General features: G+C 48.4%; 2 protein-coding genes across 8 annotated transcripts in view; both read left to right on the top strand.

Moving 5' to 3' along the window:
- The window catches only part of LOC137656083 (uncharacterized), a 534,405-nt gene that overhangs the window by 316,410 nt on the left and 198,871 nt on the right, over positions 1 to 19,124 (top strand). The gene's annotated exons all lie outside the window — the stretch shown is intronic.
- The window catches only part of LOC137656099 (putative glutathione-specific gamma-glutamylcyclotransferase 2), a 123,833-nt gene that overhangs the window by 27,232 nt on the left and 77,477 nt on the right, over positions 1 to 19,124 (top strand). For all 6 annotated transcript variants that reach the window (XM_068390305.1, XM_068390277.1, XM_068390295.1 and 3 more), the window contains exon 2: positions 417 to 577. In XM_068390305.1, the coding sequence (XP_068246406.1) occupies positions 443 to 577 (135 nt within the window). In that variant the 5' untranslated portion in view covers positions 417 to 442. The remainder of the gene's footprint in view (positions 1 to 416; positions 578 to 19,124) is intronic.

Below are 19,124 nucleotides of genomic sequence, written 5' to 3'. Positions count from 1 at the left end.
AGCAGAGTTCCACCCAAGCTGAAAGCACACCCCTATTAAAGGACACAAGTTTGTATAGTTGGGAAAATACAAATTACTTTTAAAATATGTGATATTTGTGGGTACAGAAACATGATTCCAGCAAAGTATGAGACTAGTGTGAAGCCCCTCAAGGCTATTGAAGGTTGTATTTGAATATATTAAGAGCAGGATTATCCTACTATTTAAAGACACTTGCCTCCTTTTATGTTGGTTTATTGGCTGAATGAATACAGAATACACTCAAATTTTACTTCTACACAAATGACCTGAACATAGGATGCATTTGCAAACCCTGTTCTTGTTTTATTATTTTTATTTGTGTCATTATTGATTTAACAAAGAGATTAATTTAAAAGAACCAAATTCAAGAATGTAATTTTATGGTGCCTTTTCAGTACTATACTTCTAATCAAGAGTAAAAATGTGGATATTTGGTTATGGATCTCTCACTTGGAAAGTTGATTTTCCTTATTGCCAGCGTGTTGTTGGGTATATCAAGGGATATTCAAGAAGGTTTTGGCAAGCTAGTATAGATCACCGAGGTGTACCTGGAAAAGTAAGTTAATTTCATAAATAATTTTTGTATTGAGTCAATGGTATGGTTAAGATATGTAATATTGGTTATGACAAGTACGGCCACTACTATAACTTCTTATTGATATGGTACAAGTGTGACTTTACTATAAAAACTGTTTGTTCCGGCGTAAATACAAACCCTCCGTTATTTGTAGGGGTATACAGTACTTTCGGCGTAGCTGAAAGACGAACCATGATAATTTTAGTGAGGGATAACTACCCCGTCCGCTAGTTAGCAGATAGGGGGTGGGGTAGACTGGCTGCCCCGCTCACTCACACCCTCGGCTGAGTAACCACTTTACTTTTTGGCTTGGTAGAGAACGGACATGCTGCCGTTCTCACCCGTTCTGTCATATTTTTTTTCTCTTGTGTGTGTTTTCATTTATCTTATACATATATATGTGTATATATGTATAAATGGAAAAATACTTTTCTGTTGTTAGATACTTGTAACTTTAATTACTGTTGACAACGTATCCGGCGGTCTTCGCCACAACGGAGTTGTCATTGTGTTGATACTACTCCCCTACCTTGCCGCCCTCCTCTGCGTTGGTGGTTGGCAGGTCCTCAACACTCCCGTGTGTCTGTTTCATTACTTGAGTTAATTTATAACAGTTCAGCTCCCTTTTGAGGAATTATCTTACAAGGAAGGTAACTTATTCCCAGAATAGTTCATGTTGTGAAGCGGAGCATGAATTGTAATTAATCACAACTTTTATTTTCTATTCTACAGATAGCAACGACGTAGAACACAAGGCCGATGGCTTGGGCGGCCGCTCTGTTCATTATCCCGCGCTTCATGTGGTAGCTTGTGAGCTGCCCACGTAACGGGGTTGCACTCGTTGTCAACCTTTAACTTGAACAAGTCTTGTTGATGGGAAGCAGTTTGCTGCCAGGAGGTTCGCCTCCAGGGGCTGGAAAACCTTCCCTTATGAGGGAGTGTTAACCTTCCCCGGAGTTGGGCTGTCCCCCCTTCCGAGAGAGAGCTTCCCCACTTCAGCTGTTCAGCAACTTTCCTCTTTTTGAGAAGAATTGTAGACAGCTCGACGAGTTTTGCTTCTGCTATCTCGTCGCCAAAGACTGTGCCTCTTCCCCTTGATCTGGGGAATAGCAAGTCTAAGGCTTGTTCCTTCTTCGAGGGGAACTTCTCTCTCTCTCGTTCGCGAGAGAGATTGTTACGCCTATGCTTTTTTCACTTTGAGTTGGGAGAAAGCTTGTCTTAGGCGATGTCCTCCTTTGGGAGGACTTCTCTCCCGTTCGCGAGAGGGAGACTATTACGCCTATGCTTTTTTCCCAAAGAGCTGGGAGAAAGCGTGTCTTAGGCGATGTCCCCCTTCGGGAGGACTTCTCTCTCGTTTGCGAGAGAAAGATTATTACGCCTACGCCTTTTTCCCATAGAGCTGGGAGAAAGCTTGTCTTAGGCGATCTTCTTCGGGAGAACTTTCCTCTCGTTCGCGAAAGATAACTTGTAGGAGTTTGCTGATCCACCAGAGGCGGTGGCAGAGCTTTCTCCGAAGCAGGTTTCCCCTCTGGGGGAACGAGTCTCTCGTTCTCGAGAGAAAACGGCCTCTGGGCATTGGTTGGCCCCCCCCTTACGCTTATTTTTCTCCTCCAAGGGTGGAGCGAGAGCCCTATCTTAAGCGACGTTCTCCTTCGGGAGAACAAACCTCCTTTGCGGAGGAGTTATCTTTAGATTTTTTAACCTGCTGGTTCTCCTTGACCCTTCGGGGTCTCGTGACGATCACCCTTTGGGCTGGCGTGATCGTGAGCCTTTGGGCTCTCGTCATGTTGATCTTGTGGTTCTCATGACAGTAGGAGTCCTACGGGGCTCCGTCGCGCTGATCCTTCGGGCTCACGCAACTCGAAACTTTCGGGTTTCAGTTACGTTGAACCTTCAGGCTCTCGTAACGATGGTAACGTTGAGCCTTTGGGACCTCGTGTCATCAGTCACGCTGACCTTTCGTGGTCTTGTAACTTTAGTTATGCTGAACCCTTGGGCTCTCGTAACTTTAGTCACTCTGACGCATTGGTGTTTTGTGTCAGGGAAACTTCGGTTTCTCGTTTTGCTGACCCTTCAGGGCCTCGCAACACAGGCTACGTTAGGCCTTTGGCCTCTCGTGCCTTTAGTCACTCTGATCCTTCGGGGGCTCGTGACAGAGGAACTTCGGTTTCTTTTTGCGCTGACCCCTCGGGGTCTCGCAACACAGTACCCTAGTCACTATGAGTCTTACTCGTATGATAGAGAGTTTTCGGACTCTCGTTATGTTGAGCGTTCGCGCTCACACAACCTACGCTACCGTGAACCTTCGGGTGAACATAGCAATGAGTTCTCTCCTAAGTGCCAGGAGTTTTACTCTTATGATAGAGAGTTTTCGGACTTTCGTCACGCTGAGAGCTAGCACGTGCAACCAATTTGGCGCGCACGACCAACTTGGCGCGTGTGACCAACCTTACGCGCACAACCTATCCTATGTGTGCGAACTAGACGCGCGCAATCAGCGCTATGTTGAACTTTGCGAACAGCTTAGCGTGCGCGTACAACTCTTTTATACGCGTGCGTGTGTAATCATCTTGGTTCGCGCGCGAGGGGCAAAGTGTTCGCACGAGCGCGTGTGATTATCTCGGTGCGCACGCGTCAAAATTTTTGCGTGCGCTCAAGAGTTTTACTCTCATGACAGCCAACCAATCAGCACAACTGCTTGGTTTTCTTTCTCTTTGGCTGTTTCAGCTGAGGTGAAGCGAATTCCTATTTGTTCCGTAACTGGAATACAAACCACGCTATTTAATAGGGGTATTACTTTCGGTGTAGCTGAAATGACGAACCATTAATTTTTAACGAGGGTTTACTACCCACACCGATAGTTAGTGGGGGTCAGCTTGCTACCCACCCCCTCTCTCACTCCTGTGTTTGAGTTCACTTTGCTCTCGGCTCGGATGGTGGTCGGACGTGTCGGCTCTCATCCTCGCCGTCATTTGGAAGCCATTTAATTGCTTTTGTCTTTTCTTTTTCTAGTTCTGTATATGTGAAGTTGGCCTCTGCAATCATGCGCACCTGCCCTGGGTATCCCGACCGCCCATGTGGAATTTTCATGTCGGTGGTCGAGACTTATCCTCACGCCCTTTGTCCTTCTTGTAGGGGCCAACGGTGTGATAGCAACAACAAGTGTAGTGAGTGTAGGGAGTGGTCTACCTCCCAGTGGGAGAGGTTTTCGCGATGACGGAAGAAGTCCAAACGGGATATTTCTCCTTTGAAAGGAGAAAAACCCAATGCCTATCTTCCGTTGCCCAAACTTCCTCGGAAGCTCCCACTCGATCGGTCTCTTGCGAGAGACCGTTGAGTGGTAGCGTAGACCGATGTATTGTTAACCAACCTCGGGACTCGAGAGGTGATGTTGCTTCCCCTAGCAAAGCAGCTCCACCTCTCCCCCCGGGTAGGATACGTCACTAACTTCCCTTTTTCAGCTTTGGTCCTCCTAGGGGCTTACGGGTTCGCCCTCCAAGATGGTTTTGCTTGACTACATCCGATTGGGTGCCGCTGTCAAGCAATCGTCGTCACCGTCAGGGGTTGATCCTCTGTCTCTTGTCGACGTTGGGGTGTCAGAGGTATCCAATGCGGTATCACCCATCACCTCTTCCACTCCAAACTCTACGGTAGCTGACGGCTTAGTTACTCCCGTTCCTGTTCAACCTACGAGGGAGAAACTAAGTCCATCGTCAGTCTCTCCTGTTAGTGTTTCTTCCCCTCGGGGGAGTTCACCTACAAAGACTCCTCTTCGGAGGACTGCAGAAGGTCAGCTTGCTAATCCAACGGCCCCCAGAGGGCGCATTCGTCGGAAGGCTCACCTTCCTCTTCGCCATAGAGGCCTTCCTTCACCTGCGGTGAGGAGGCGCCTCTTGGGTTCAACGTCTTCGATGCAGTCCACCGCAGAGGAGCCTCGAGACCAATCATCCATCACTGCACCTGCATTGGTCCTGAACCTTTCTGCAGATCGTTCGCAATATCCTTTGGTGGAAGGTTGTCCTTTTAAAGGACACGTCAACCTTCCATCCGACAGACCTGCCGACCTGCCATCGCAGTTTCTACATGGGCCTAACAAGGCTCCAGCAAAGCACGCTATTGCGCGCCAACAACATACACGCTACGCGCCAATGAGACCTGACGAACGCTCCTTAGTAGCTCGTCAGGCCTCATCACTAAACCCTAACACAGGGCATCAAGGGCGTATGCGCCAACATGCGCATACGCTCCAACAGAAGCGTATCTCCATCACACGCTATGCGTGCCCACATGCGCGTATGCGCCCACGTTCTCCTGCGCGCCAGGTCTTGCCTGCGCACCCTGCGAAAACTGCGCCCACGCGCCCTGCGCTTACGCGCCCGCGCCCAGCTGCGTGCCAACACTCACCTGTGCGCCAGCGCTCACCTGCGCGCAAACAACCTCCACGCCATCAATCTCCTGAGCAATGGCACTCTCCTCCTTGCCAGCGCTCTCCCGTGCGCATATGCGCCCAACATCCAACTCTCCTGAGCGCCATGCTGCGCATCATCATACGAGCCAGGTAAAACCTGCGCGCCAATTATCTACTGAAAGCAGTACTTCTGAGAAGTCAGCAATGCTGACTTCTCCCACGCGCCAACCAGTACCAATGCGCCAGCGCCCATCTGCGCGCCAGCCTTCTCCCACGCGCATCCGCAAGGATATACGCGCGCGCCCTGCACACACTCGCCCATCCTCTCCAAAAGATGCGTGCCAACATTCTCCTTCGCCGCGCCCCATAGGGATCTTTCTCCTGCGCGCGCGGCCTATGGCCGGCATAGATGCGCGCGAACTTTCTCCCGCGCGCCCGCGCACTCAACATGATAATCCTGCGCTCCCGCAGGCGTGCGAATACTCTCCCGTGCGTGCCAACAGTCTCCCGCGCGCGAGCGCTATTATTCTCCATCGCCTCATTCCCCTCCCCGCAAGCGCATACCACCGCGCATTGTGGGAGAAGGGAAACATCCAAAGGGTCCAGGATCCCAAAGCCACCACAGGCAAACCCACCAATGATGGTGACTCCTCCCAGGGTTCCTTCAATCCCTGTCCCTTCAAAGGGTATGTCTGATAGCGCGTCTGTCAGCGAACAGCCCTGGTTCAGTGCACTGATCAGAGCCGTAACGCAGGCTTTCAAGCCTGTCTTCTCTGAATTGGTACACAGAACCATGGCTTCCTCTACCCCTTTGAAGAGAAAAAGAGGAGTTCCAGACGCAGTCTCTTCTCCAAGGTTCCTTCTTTTCCTCAGACTGCCCTTCCTTCCATTTCGGACGAAGATTTCCTGTCCCCAGGGGAATCGCACGAAGAGAGACTTTCCCCCATTGCACCAATAGGGGAAACCTCTCCTCGCGCCGAGGGGTCTACTCAGTTGGAGATTGAAAGGAACATGCCACCCTCGTCAATGTTGGAGTCCTACATCCTTCCCAGGAAGGAATCTAAGGACTCCAAAACATTGCCGAAGTCCTCTACTAGGACTAGGATGGAGCCAGCTAGCCACTCAGGGAACGTCTGCGACTCTCCCCAAGAAGAGACTTTGGGGATAGAAGGAGACTTTGCTGCAAGTCCTACAGCAGGAGGAGACCAGCAAGAGTCAGAACATGCATTTTTGCAAGTTCTGACTCTAATGAGGGCTCTCAACGGATTTTCCGACCCAGAGATCCCACCTCGAGAGGGCAAGGACACGGTCTTGGACCGTGTCTTTGGTACTCAGAAACCCTCCAAGATCAGTGCAGCACTGCCCTGGTCTCTAGGGGTAAAGAGTACCAGGGACAAGATCTCACAAGAGCTCTCCGAGATGTCCTCATCCAACCGTTCCGGTGCCACCAACAAGCTCCTTCCACCTCCTCGCGTACAGCAGAGGAGGTACTTCGAGATCCTGGAGGAGCCTTGTTTAGTTCTTCCTCTTCACCACTCTCTGGAAGAGGTAACCAGGGGAGTCCTTCTTGAGAGACTCCAACCAGCAGGTCTCATTCTCAGCAGGCGAGATCCTCAACCAGGAGAAAGTTGCAAAGTGTGCTATGCAAGCCACTTCATTGCTCGATATCTGGTTGGGGACCTTAGGTATCCTGATACGTTCTAAGGACTTCTCCAAAGAACGTACCAGAAAAGCTATGGAAACCTTCCTTCTCTCAGGTAATCGCACGATCGAGTTTCTGGCCCACCAAGTCTCAAAATTGTGGGCAAATACCATCCTGAAACGTCGTGATGCAGTAGCTGAGAGATTCCATCAGAAGGTCCCTAGTGCCGAGATAAATAGGCTTAGACATTCCTCCCTAGAGGGATCTGTCTTGTTCCAGCCTAAGGATGTGGAACATGCTGCTGAGAGGTGGAGGAAGTCTCACCAAGACTCCCTCCTTCATAGGGCTTTAACATCCAAGCCCTATAAGCCTCCAGGACCACAGCAGTCCCGTCCACTTAAGACCATTACAACGACAACAGCAGCGAAGACCTTGGTGTCTAAGCCCTTTCCTGTCAAAGAAAGGAAAGGCAAAAAGTCCTCCATGGGAGGCAAGAATCCTAGAGGGAGCAGCCGAGGCCGCAAACGCTAGGATAGGCAGTCCCCCTGCATGTCCACCAGTGGGGGAATACCTACAAAGTTGCTCAAACAGGTGGAAGCAACTCGGGGCAGATTCCTGGACAATCTCCGTGATCAATCTAGGATATCGCGTCCCATTCATAACATCTCTACCTCCCCTGACGACGAATCCAGTGTCATTGAACTCCCTTGCCATGGGATCGGCAAGGAGGTAATCCCTTCGGGCAGAAGTCCAGACCCTGTTGAAGAAGGGCGCGCTCCAAGAGGTCCTCGACGGATCCCCAGGCCTCTTCAGTCGACTCTTTCTTGTAAAGAAAGTGTCTGGAGGCTGGAGACCAGTCATCGACCTCTCAGCTCTGAACAAGTTTGTCAAGCAAATTCCATTCAGCATGGAGACGGCAGACACGGTCAGACTAGCAGTAAGACCGCAAGACTTCATTTGCACACTGGACCTAAAGGACGCGTACTTCCAGATCCCAGTCCATCTGTCTTCAAGGAAGTACTTAAGATTCAGCCTAGACAACAAGGTTTACCAGTTCAAGGTGCTGTGCTTCGGTCTCTCCACAGCACCACAAGTCTTCGCCAGAGTGTTCACCCTAGTATCATCTAGGGGACACAGGATTGGCGTCCGTCTCCTCCGTTATCAGGACGACTGGTTAATCCTAGCAGACTCGGTGTCAACCCTTCTTCAACAGCGAGACAAACTTCTGAGACTTTGCCAAGATCTGGGGATCTTGGTTAATCTCGAGAAGTCTTCACTGCTTCCCACTCAAAGACTGGTATACCTAGGCATGATTATAGACACCACTCTCCACAAAGCCTTCCCATCAGACAACAGGATAGCAAGGCTGAGGAAGGTCGCAAGATCTTTTCTCGACATAACCCAATCGTGGTTACGTATCCTTGGTCACCTTTCATCGCTGGCCCGTCTAGTTCCCAATGGTCGCCTCAGGATGAGATCCCTGCGGTGGCAACTCAAGTCCCGGTGGAATCAAGCATATGACTCCCCAGACATCCAGATCCCCATGGGACCTGCGGAACTGACGGATCTGCAGTGATGGGTGGCAGACGAGAACTTACAAAAAGGAGTGGAACTTCTCGTCCTCCCCCCGGATTTGATGCTGTTTTCGGACTCTTCAAAAAAAGGGTTGGGGGCCCATGTGCTGCACCACACAACCTCAGGCCTCTGGTCAGAGTCAGAAAAGTAGCTCCACTCAAATCTCCTAGAGATGAAGGCTATCTTTCTAGCCCTTCAACAGTTCCAACAGTACCTGGCAAGTCACTCTGTGGTGGTGATGAGCGACAACACCACAGTAGTGGCCTACATCAACAAACAAGGAGTTTCTTTTTTGCAGCAACTATCCCATCTAGCAGTAGAGATACTGAGATGGGCCAAAATCTACTCGATACCACTTTCGGCACGCTTCATTCCAGGCAAAAGGAATGTGCTCGCCGACAACCTGAGCAGAGCATCTCAGATAGTGAGTACTGAGTGGTCTTTGGATCATCTAGTAGCCAACAAAGTCCTGACTTTGTGGGGTTCTCCGACTGTAGACCTCTTCGCAACGGCCCTGAACTTCAGGCTGCTGCTGTACGGATCCCCAGTCCTAGACCCCAAGGCTCTCTGGCAAGATGCTTTCCAAAAACGGTGGGACAACATCAACGTTTACGCCTTTCCCCCATTCTGTCTGATGAGGAAGGTACTCAACAAGACCAGAACATCGGTCAATCTTTCAATAACCCTCATAGCTCTGCAGAATGGTTCCCGGACCTTCTGCAACTCCTAACGGAGCCACCAAGAAAACTCCCTCCACGACACAATCTACTCAAACAACCACATGCCAACATCTTCCACAAAGCCGTAGGTTCACTACGGCTTCACGCCTGGAGAGTATCCAGCATCTCCTCTCTGAGAGAGGATTTTTGCAGCAAGTTGCGATCAGGATGTCTGGACACCTGCGAAAGTCTTCAGCAGCAGTCTACCAGGCAAAGTGGAAAGTCTTCTGTGGTTGGTGTCATGGAAGGGGTATCTCTCCACTCGATGGCACTATTCCAAGAATAGTGGAGTTCCTCGTGTATTTGCTTGAAGAAATGCGCCTTTCAGTCTCGGCAGTGAAAGGCTATCGCTCAGCCTTAAGTCTTGCCTTCAGGCTGAAAGGAATGGACATTTCCTCATCGCTAGAACTTTCTCTACTCATAAGTAGTTATGAACTTACCTGCCCTCAGTCGTAAGTGAGATCTCCCCTATGGAACGTGGTTCGAGTTCTCAGGTCTCTTAAGAGACCTCCCTTTGAACCATTACGCCAGGCATCAGATCGCCACCTAACCTGGAAGATGGTATTCCTGCTAGATTTGGCTTCAGCCAAGCGATTCAGCGAACTTCATGGTCTCTCGTATGACATTGCCCATTCAAGGGGATGGGGGGAGGTAACGTTCAGCTTCGTCCTTGAGTTTATTGCTAAGACTCAGAATCCAGGAGTAGCGGATCCTCGATTCGACTCCTTCCAGATTTCTAGTCTCAGTACTGTAACAGATGACCCAGACCATCTCTTACTATGCCCAGTAAGGAGCTGGAGGCTGTACCTCAAAAGAGCAGCCACAGCCCGTCCTCGTGTGTTAGCACTATTCGTCAGCACAGGAAGTACTATGAGGAGGGTCACCAAGAACACCATCTCTGCATGGATTCGCAGGGTCATTGACCTGGCACTGAATCCAGACCCTCCTCCGTCATGTCGCCCCAGAGCACATGATGTCAGGGGCGTAGCTACGCCCCTGGCCTTCAAAAGAAATTTTTCAGTGACACAGGTTCTTCAAGCTGGGGTATGGAAATGTCAAACAACATTCACATTCCACTACCTGCAAGACGTGACCCACAGGAGACTCGATACGTTTTCTATCGGTCCTGTGGTGGCTGCACAACAGCTGGTTTAAAACCTCAAGCTCCTTATTGGACAAGTAGCAGAAGGTTGAGGGCATTGTTACCCGGTTTTAGTCTGCATGAATGAAAAGGTTTGACTGGCCCTTATTCTTTTCTTCATCATCCCCTCTCTTGGGGAATCAGCATCCTGGGTTCTCTGCATAGCTGACCTCAAACCACTGCAGGTAAACCATGCTCCCTTGTGTTCCTAGTATTAAGATTAATACTGTTACGTCCCCATACCCTGACGAGGTGGTATTGGGAAAGTCCTAGTTTCCATCTAAAGAACTTCAGAACAACTTTCTAGGACGAGTCACACTTCTTCATACCTTCACACACAGCTTGCGTAGGCCGCAGATCTTGTGTAGCAAGGTTTTAGCGATGTGCAGGGGCTCCTTATTTGTTGGGTACTTACACACTCAAATAAGAAGTCCCCAGGCAAAGCCAAAAGCCAGACTGGCTGGGACGTCCACCCTTCCTAATGGGTGAGTCACCCCTATTAAATAGCGTGGTTTGTATTCCAGTTACAGAACAAATGACAAATTCGTAGATAATTTGTATTTTTCAATATTTAACTTAGCCGGTGATTATATAGCTGCAACTCTGTTGCTCGACAGACAACTCTACGGAAAAACTCGCCAGCGATCGCTACACAGGTTGCGGGTGTGCCCAACAGCGCCATCTGTCGACCAGATACCCAGCTCTCATGTAAACAAAGACTCAATTTTCTCTCTGTCGTGGTGTCGACAAGACGTACTTTACTCGCTGTTGCTAAACTGGAGTTTTTCACATCTAATTGGTGAAGTACTATATTCTAGTTTTGAGCTTTCGCTGTACAGGGTTTTTCTTCACACAAATCCTTGAACTCTTTTTGATATCGGATTCTTTGTTGATGACTTTTTGATCGTTTTTTGGAATTTCCCTTGACCAATTCAAAATGGCTGACCCTTCACAAGTCCCCAAATTTAGGAAATGCAATGCTAGGGACTGTTCTAGGCGTCTTCCGAAGGCTTCTATCGACCCTCACACTGTTTGTTCCAATTGTCGGGATAAAACCTGTCAATTGGAAGATCGGTGTGAGGAGTGCGTTGGCCTTTCGGAATTCGATTTTATCGAATTTCAAAAGTACACACGTAGGCTAGAGAGAGATAGAATTAGGAGAAGTTCTTCTCGTTCTATTGATAAATCCTCTCCTCATGCCCCACAACCTATTCCTTACCCTGTAGTGGTTGCTCCTAACCCCCCTCCTGGCACTCAGGAACCATCGATGGCTGATATGATGCGTGCCATCCAGGCTCTGGGTGAGAGAGTTGAGTCCCTTGCTAGTGACCGTAATCAGCTCATGGCGGATGTGAAGGAGCTTAAGTGCCAAAGTGCAGTGGGAAGTGCTAAAGTGCCAAGTGATAGTGTTGTGGACAGTGTTGCGCTTGAGGGTTCGTCTGTTCGTGCCTGTCGTCCTCCTAGTCCGGGACCTCTTGCAAGCTCCCAAGTCCTGGGGAGAAGCAATGTCGTACGACGCATGGGTTCGAGAGGCTTTAATCAGCGAACAGACGTTCCCTCCGTGGTATCGGGCGTATCTACCCAAGATCGCTCCTACCTAACTAAGACGAGAGAGCCCATTTATACCTCGTCTTCTGAAGGTGTTTCTCGCAAGAAACTTTGGACCAAGGTCTCGCGACCGTTAAAACGTAAATCGGTCCCTTCAGCACAAGTCCAACGGCCCGGTTGTAGCCACTGGGTCAGTTCGGACTCGTTGCCGTCATCCGATGACTGCTCACCGCCTAAGAGAGGCAAAGCGGTACCGCTTCAGACAGTAACACCGTCTGTCGCCGCACCTGCTCCCGTAGACCCTAAGTGGTCTCTACTGCAAGACATGCAGTCTAAACTTACGTCTCTGATGCAGGACTTTCGTGCGGAGAAGGTTGCTGCCGTACCAGCTAGTGCAGTACCTAGCCTACAACCCTCCACGCGATCGGTTGTGCGTCCTGTGGACGCTGAGGTAACCTTCTCACGCACACCAGTTGAGAGAGTTCCTCCACCCATGCGTTCCAGTGTGATCTGCCAGCCGCATGTTGACGTTAAGCGACGCACGGAGGTTGCCGTTGACGTTCTGGATGTTCAACAACCGTCAGAGTTGCTTTGTTTTGACGCGGTGCGTCAACCTCCGCAACCCAGTGTGGTTTCCACTGCGCACCCACATCAGTCTAGACAGTCTGGAGTAGACGCTGTGCGTCCCCGCGCTACCATGGTTGTTGCCAGCTCACAGACTGGGCAGCAGTTCCATGACGTTGCGTCCGGCTCAGTCACGCATGCACCAGTGCGACCGGACTCAGCGAACCAGCCGTTACCCACTCCGTTGCCGTTTCCTCATCAGTTGTCGGATGAGGAACTTTCTGATGATGATGTTGCTGCACATATAGATGAACCACAATCAGAATTGGACGAGCCTAAGTCTACTCAACCCTCTTTGGACTTTAGAAAAGTTTTGGCCATTTTCAAAGAGCTGTTTCCTGACCAGTTTGTTTCTGTGGCTCCTCGTTCTCCGCCTTCAGAGTTTGTTTTAGGCATGCCGTCTACCACTCCTGCCTTTACTAGACTCGTCCTCGCACGCTCGTCCAAGAGAGCTTTGCGGGTGATAGGAGAATGGTTGCAGTCCAAGAAGAGTTTAGGGAAGACAGCCTTTGCTTTTCCCCCTGCTAGACTCTCTTCTAGATCGAGCGTCTGGTATGCCACGGGAGAAGTTCTCGGCTTGGGAGTTCCTGCCTCTGCCCAGGGCGACTTCTCAAGTCTTGTAGACTCTCCCCGCCGCCTTGCCATGAGACGCTCAAAGATATGTTGGTCATCATCGGACCTGGACCACCTTTTGAAAGGAATCTTTAGGGCCTTCGAAGTTTTTAACTTCTTAGACTGGTGTCTAGGAGCCCTAAGCAGGAAGATCTCTTCGACAGACAAAGAGACTTCCTTGCTCATTATGTCCTGCATGGACAAGGCCGTACGTGATGGGTCTAATGAGCTTGCTGCATCATTTGTGTCCGGAGTCCTAAAAAAGCGAGAAAATCTCTGCTCATTCCTTTCTGCTGGAGTTACACCGTGCCAGAGATCTGAGCTTCTCTTTGCTCCTCTTTCCAAGTGCCTTTTTCCAGAAGTCCTGATTAAGGAAATAGCCGCTTCGTTAGTGCAGAAGGACACTCACGATCTTGTTGCGTCCTCAGCTCGCAAAGCTCCCCCTTTGCCTACCTTGTCAGCTAGACCAAGGATGGACACTCCAGCGTCTCGATTTATTCCGCCCTTTCGTGGCAGAGCCTCCAGCAGAGGAGGTGTTCGTGCCGAAGGGAAACGAGGGAAGAAGAAAGGATCCAAGTCCTATAAGGGCAGAGTCTGACTGCCCGCATCTTCAGACAGCAGTGGGAGCCAGACTCAAGAACTTCTGGCAGACCTGGGAGAAGAGAGGCGCAGATGCACAATCTGTGAAGTTGCTCAGAGAGGGGTACAAGATCCCTTTTGTACGGAAACCCCCTCTAGCAACGTCTCCCATCGATCTCTCTCCCAGGTACAGAGAGGAAGACAAGAGACGAGCCTTGAAACGGGAAGTGTCTCTTTTACTAGAGAAGGGAGCGGTGGTCAAAGTCTTGGACCTTCAATCTCCGGGATTCTACAACCGCCTCTTCTTGGTTTCAAAGAAGACAGGAGGGTGAAGGCCGGTGCTAGACGTCAGTGCTCTGAATGTCTTTGTCACAAAGCAGACGTTCTCCATGGAGACCACAAAGTCAGTCTTAGCAGCGGTCAGAAGGGAAGACTGGATGGTCTCGTTAGACCTAAGGGACGCCTACTTCCACGTCCCCATCCACCCGGACTCCCAACCTTTTCTGAGATTCGTATTCGAAAAGGTGGTCTACCAGTTTCGGGCCCTGTGCTTTGGCCTAAGCACAGCTCCTCTTGTGTTTACGAGGCTGATGAGGAATGTAGCCAAATTCCTCCATTTATCGGACATCCGAGCCTCCCTTTATTTGGACGACTGGCTTCTCAGAGCCTCTTCCAGTCGTCGCTGTCTGAAGGATCTAAAGTGGACTCTAGATCTGACCAAGGAATTGGGTCTCCTTGTCAATATGGAAAAGTCGCAACTGGTCCCATCCCTAACTATTGTGTATTTAGGGATGGAGATTCACAGTCTAGCTTTTCGGGCTTTTCCGTCGGCCCCCAGAATAAGCCAAGCCCAGTTATGCATCCAGAACATGCTGAAGAAGGAACACTGCTCAGTCAGGCAGTGGATGAGTCTGGTAGGGACGCTATCATCCCTGGAACAATTTGTGTCATTAGGAAGACTACACCTCCGTCCTCTTCAATACCATCTAGCTTTTCACTGGAAAAAGGACAAGACGCTAGAAGCGGTCTCGATCCCCATTTCCGAAAAGATGAAGTCTTGTCTGACTTGGTGGAAGGACAGTATCAACCTAAGAGAGGGTCTTCCCCTGGCTGTTCAGACTCCCAACCATGTTCTCTTCTCGGACGCATCGGACGTAGGCTGGGGCGCGACATTAGACGGTCGGGAATGTTCGGGACTGTGGAACTCGAGTCAAAGGATCATGCATATCAACTGCAAGGAGCTGCTGGCAGTACATCTGGCCTTGAAAAGCTTCAGGTCTCTCCTTCGAGGCAAAGTGGTGGAAGTGAACTCGGACAACACCACTGCCTTGGCGTACATCTCCAAGCAAGGAGGGACCCACTCACTGACGTTGTTGGAGATCGCAAGGGACCTGCTCATCTGGTCAAAAGGTCAAGACATAACACTAGTAACGAGGTTCATCCAAGGCAACTTGAATGTCATGGCAGATTGTCTCAGTCGGAAAGGGCAAGTAATTCCAACAGAATGGACCCTCCACAAGGATGTATGCAAGAGACTTTGGGCCACTTGGGGCCAACCAACCATAGATCTCTTTGCAACCTCACTGACCAAGAGGCTCCCAATATATTGCTTACCAGTCCCAGACCCAGCAGCAATACATATAGATGCCTTTCTCCTAGATTGGTCACATCTAGATCTATACGCATTCCCACCGTTCAAGATTGTCAACAAGGTACTGCAGAAGTTCGCCTCTCACGAAGGGACAAGGTTGACGCTGGTTGCTCCCCTCTGGCCCGCGAGAGAATGGTTCACCGAGGTACTTCGATGGCTAGTAGACGTTCCCAGAAGTCTTCCTCTAAGGGTGGACCTTCTACGTCAGCCACACGTAAAGAAGGTACACCAAAGCCTCCACGCTCTTCGTCTGACTGCCTTCAGACTATCGAAAGACTCTCGAGAGCTAGAGGCTTTTCGAAGGAGGCAGCCAGTGCGATTGCTAGAGCAAGGAGAGCATCCACCCTTAGAGTCTACCAATCGAAGTGGGAAGTCTTCCGAGACTGGTGCAAGTCAGTCTCTGTATCCTCGACCAGTACCTCTGTAGCTCAAATAGCTGACTTTCTCTTATACCTGAGAAAAGGACGATCCCTTTCAGCTCCCACTATCAAGGGCTACAGAAGCATGTTGGCATCGGTCTTCCGGCATAGAGGCTTAGATCTTTCCAACAATAAAGATCTTCAGGACCTCCTTAAGTCTTTTGAGACCACGAAGGAGCGTCGTTTGGTTACACCTGGTTGGAATTTAGACGTGGTACTAAGATTCCTCATGTCAGACAGGTTGGAGCCGCTACAATCAGCCTCCCTGAAAGATCTCACTTTAAAGACACTTTTCCTGGTATGCTTAGCCACAGCTAAAAGAGTCAGTGAGATTCATGCCTTCAGCAAGAACATCGGATTTTCGTCAGAAAAAGCTACATGTTCGCTACAACTTGGTTTTCTAGCCAAAAATGAGCTGCCTTCTCGACCTTGGCCGAAATCGTTCGATATTCCCAGCTTATCGAATATGGTAGGCAATGAACTAGAAAGAGTCTTATGCCCTGTGAGAGCTCTTAAGTTCTATTTAAAGCGAACTAAACCTTTACGAGGCCAATCTGAAGCTTTATGGTGTTCAGTTAAGAAACCATCTTTGCCTATGTCAAAGAATGCTTTATCCTACTTTATCAGACTGTTAATACGAGAAGCTCATTCACATCTGAGTGAGGAAGACCAAGCAGTGCTTAAGGTGAGGACACACGAAGTTAGAGCTGTCGCAACTTCCGTGGCCTTTAAGCAAAATGGATCTCTGCGAAGTATAATGGACGCAACCTATTGGAGAAGCAAGTCAGTGTTTGCGTCTTTTTATCTAAAGGATGTCCAGTCTCTTTACGAGGACTGCTACACACTGGGACCATTCGTAGCAGCGAGTGCAGTAGTGGGTGAGGGCTCAACCACTACAATTCCCTAATTCCATACCCTTTTAATCTTTCTCTTGAAATGTTTTTATTGTTGTTTTTTGGGTTGTCCGGAAGGCTAAGAAGCCTTTCGCATCCTGGTTGATTTGGCGGGTGGTCAAAGTCATTTCTTGAGAGCGCCTAGATTAGGGGTTTGATGAGGTCCTGTTATATGGGTTGCAACCCTTGATACTTCAGATCCTAGGGGTCGATCAGCATCCTAAGAGGATCGCGAGGCTCCGTAAGGAAGACGTACTTAAAAGGCAGAGTAATTGTTCAAGTCGACTTCCTTACCAGGTACCTATTTATTTTGTTTTTGTTATTTTGATAACTTCTAAAATGAAATAAAAAACTCTTAGCTCATAAAAGTGTAAACATATATTACTGGTCTCTACCCACCATCCTGGGTGTGAATCAGCTATATAATCACCGGCTAAGTTAAATATTGAAAAATGTTATTTTGATTATAAAATAAATTTTTGAATATACTTACCCGGTGATTATAAATTAAATGACCCTCCCTTCCTCCCCAACAGAGACGCAGTGGGACGAGGAGAAAATTGAGTCTTTGTTTACATGAGAGCTGGGTATCTGGTCGACAGATGGCGCTGTTGGGCTCACCCGCAACCTGTATACCGATCGCTGGCGAGTTTTTCCGTAGAGTTGTCTGTCGAGCAACAGAGTTGCAGCTATATAATCACCGGGTAAGTATATTCAAAAATTTATTTTATAATCAAAATAACATTTTTCCTAACTATACTAACCTTAGCTATTTAACCAAACTTGCCTGCCAGCCCTATCCCTCTTGAAGTCCTACCTCCAAGCAAAGTGAGCTCAAGCACAGGTGTGTGAGAGGGGATGGGTAGCAAGCTACCCTCCCCTACCCCCGCTAACTACCGGTGTGGGTAGTAAACCCTCGTTAAGAATTAATGGCTCGTCATTTCAGTTCCGCCAAAAGTAATACCACTTTTAAATAGCTAAGGTTTGTATAGTTAGGAAAAATACAAATTATCTACGAATTTGTCATATTAAATGATTACGGGTTTGTATAGCTAGGAAAGATACAATTTAGGACAAATTTTCATACTGTATATATTGTATTATTTTCCATTTATTATTAAATTATGTTGTAATAACTACTTAATTTACAGGTATTAACATTTAGTTGAGGTATATTGAATGGTTCAAATGTATTTGGTTGTACAGTATTTCATTGTGGTTATACTGTAGCTTTATAATGAGATTTAATGTGGTGTTTTGTAGGGTTCGGAACAAATTAGTTGATTTGCACGTGAAATGTGACTCACAGCACGAAAAAATCACTTTACGAAAGCCACTCCAGAACGAATTAATTTCATGTTTTGAGGCATTACTGTACAGGGGCAGCCGTGCTGCAAGACTCTTATTACCAGTCGTCAGGCTTGCCTTTTACACTCACGGTTCCTCGGCATCAATCTCCTCTAAAGAGTTCCCAGGACTCTAAATCTCTTCATTTACAAGGATAGTTGGATCCCTTTGGCTGTGTCCATGCCCAAGTCTTGGTCACACCAAGCTGCTCTAAACAATTGTCTTGTTCGCCTTATAATCTTACTACAGTAATGCCTCACCACACGAAATTAATTCGTTCTGGAGTGGCTTTCGTAAAGTTATTTTTTTTCGTTTTGTGAGTCACATTTCACATGCAAATTGCGTAAAAACACTACATTAAATCTTATAAAAAAGCTACAGTATAACCACAATGAAATACTGTACATCCAAATACATTTGAACCATTCAATATACCTAAACTAACTGTTAATACCTGTAAATCAAGTAGTTATTACAAAAATATAATAATAAATGGAAAATAATACTGTACATACAGTACAATACTGTACATATACAAAATCTAGAGTTACCCCTTTTATAGATTACAGCTACATTTTCTATTGTCTAAACCTGGTACCATCCATACCAAATGATGAATTATCCAAGCTTCCCGCCATCTTTTCGGGTCCTGAAATGACAAACATTGAGGTATTGGCTATGTCTGGGATTCAAGCCTGTTCTTGGCTCAACCACTGGTCTGGAGCAGTGTTCTGCTATGCGGTCACAGAATACCTTAGAGATGAACATGCCCTTGAACAGTTCAAAGTCCTGTCATGATTAGGGGCCAAAACCCTAGAATTCCTTCTACATCAAACCATCTCCCTTTGGGGAAACTGTATTCTGAAAATACGCTCTGCAGTCTTGGCTGGATGCTCTTAAGATGCTGTCCCATTTGGACATGTTATGCCTGAGAAACTCAGAGCTAGTGATTTCTCCTTCTCTGTTCCCTTCTTCGGGTGTGGCTATGGGCATAGAAAAGGTCGAGAAATTTGGACAAGCTTCTTTGATGAGGAGAGCAGCGGCACCAAGGATGCCTGCCCCTCAACAACCTAAAGGAACTCTCAATTTAAACAAGTTCCTCAACAGAGATGGCTTTACCTCCAAGAGAACCACACCAACCTGGGAGGCAAGCCACCAGACCCACCTTAAATCTCTGGATGCAAAGCTCATGGTCCTAGAGGCTCCCTCCAGGGAGGGCATTTTCTCCAGCTTACCACCAATGGGGTATGCTTACAAAGATATTGACTCAGGTGGCAGTCCTTCAGGACTGATCTCTGGACGATAGTGGTCCTTCAAGTCCCTTTCATAGACTGTCTGCCTCTTCTGACTCTGACTCTGACAACCCGA

Source organism: Palaemon carinicauda, chromosome 1 (genome assembly GCF_036898095.1).
Source record: "Palaemon carinicauda isolate YSFRI2023 chromosome 1, ASM3689809v2, whole genome shotgun sequence".
NCBI classification, from domain to species: Eukaryota; Metazoa; Arthropoda; class Malacostraca; order Decapoda; family Palaemonidae; genus Palaemon; species Palaemon carinicauda.
This window is presented reverse-complemented; position numbering and strand designations above follow the sequence as displayed.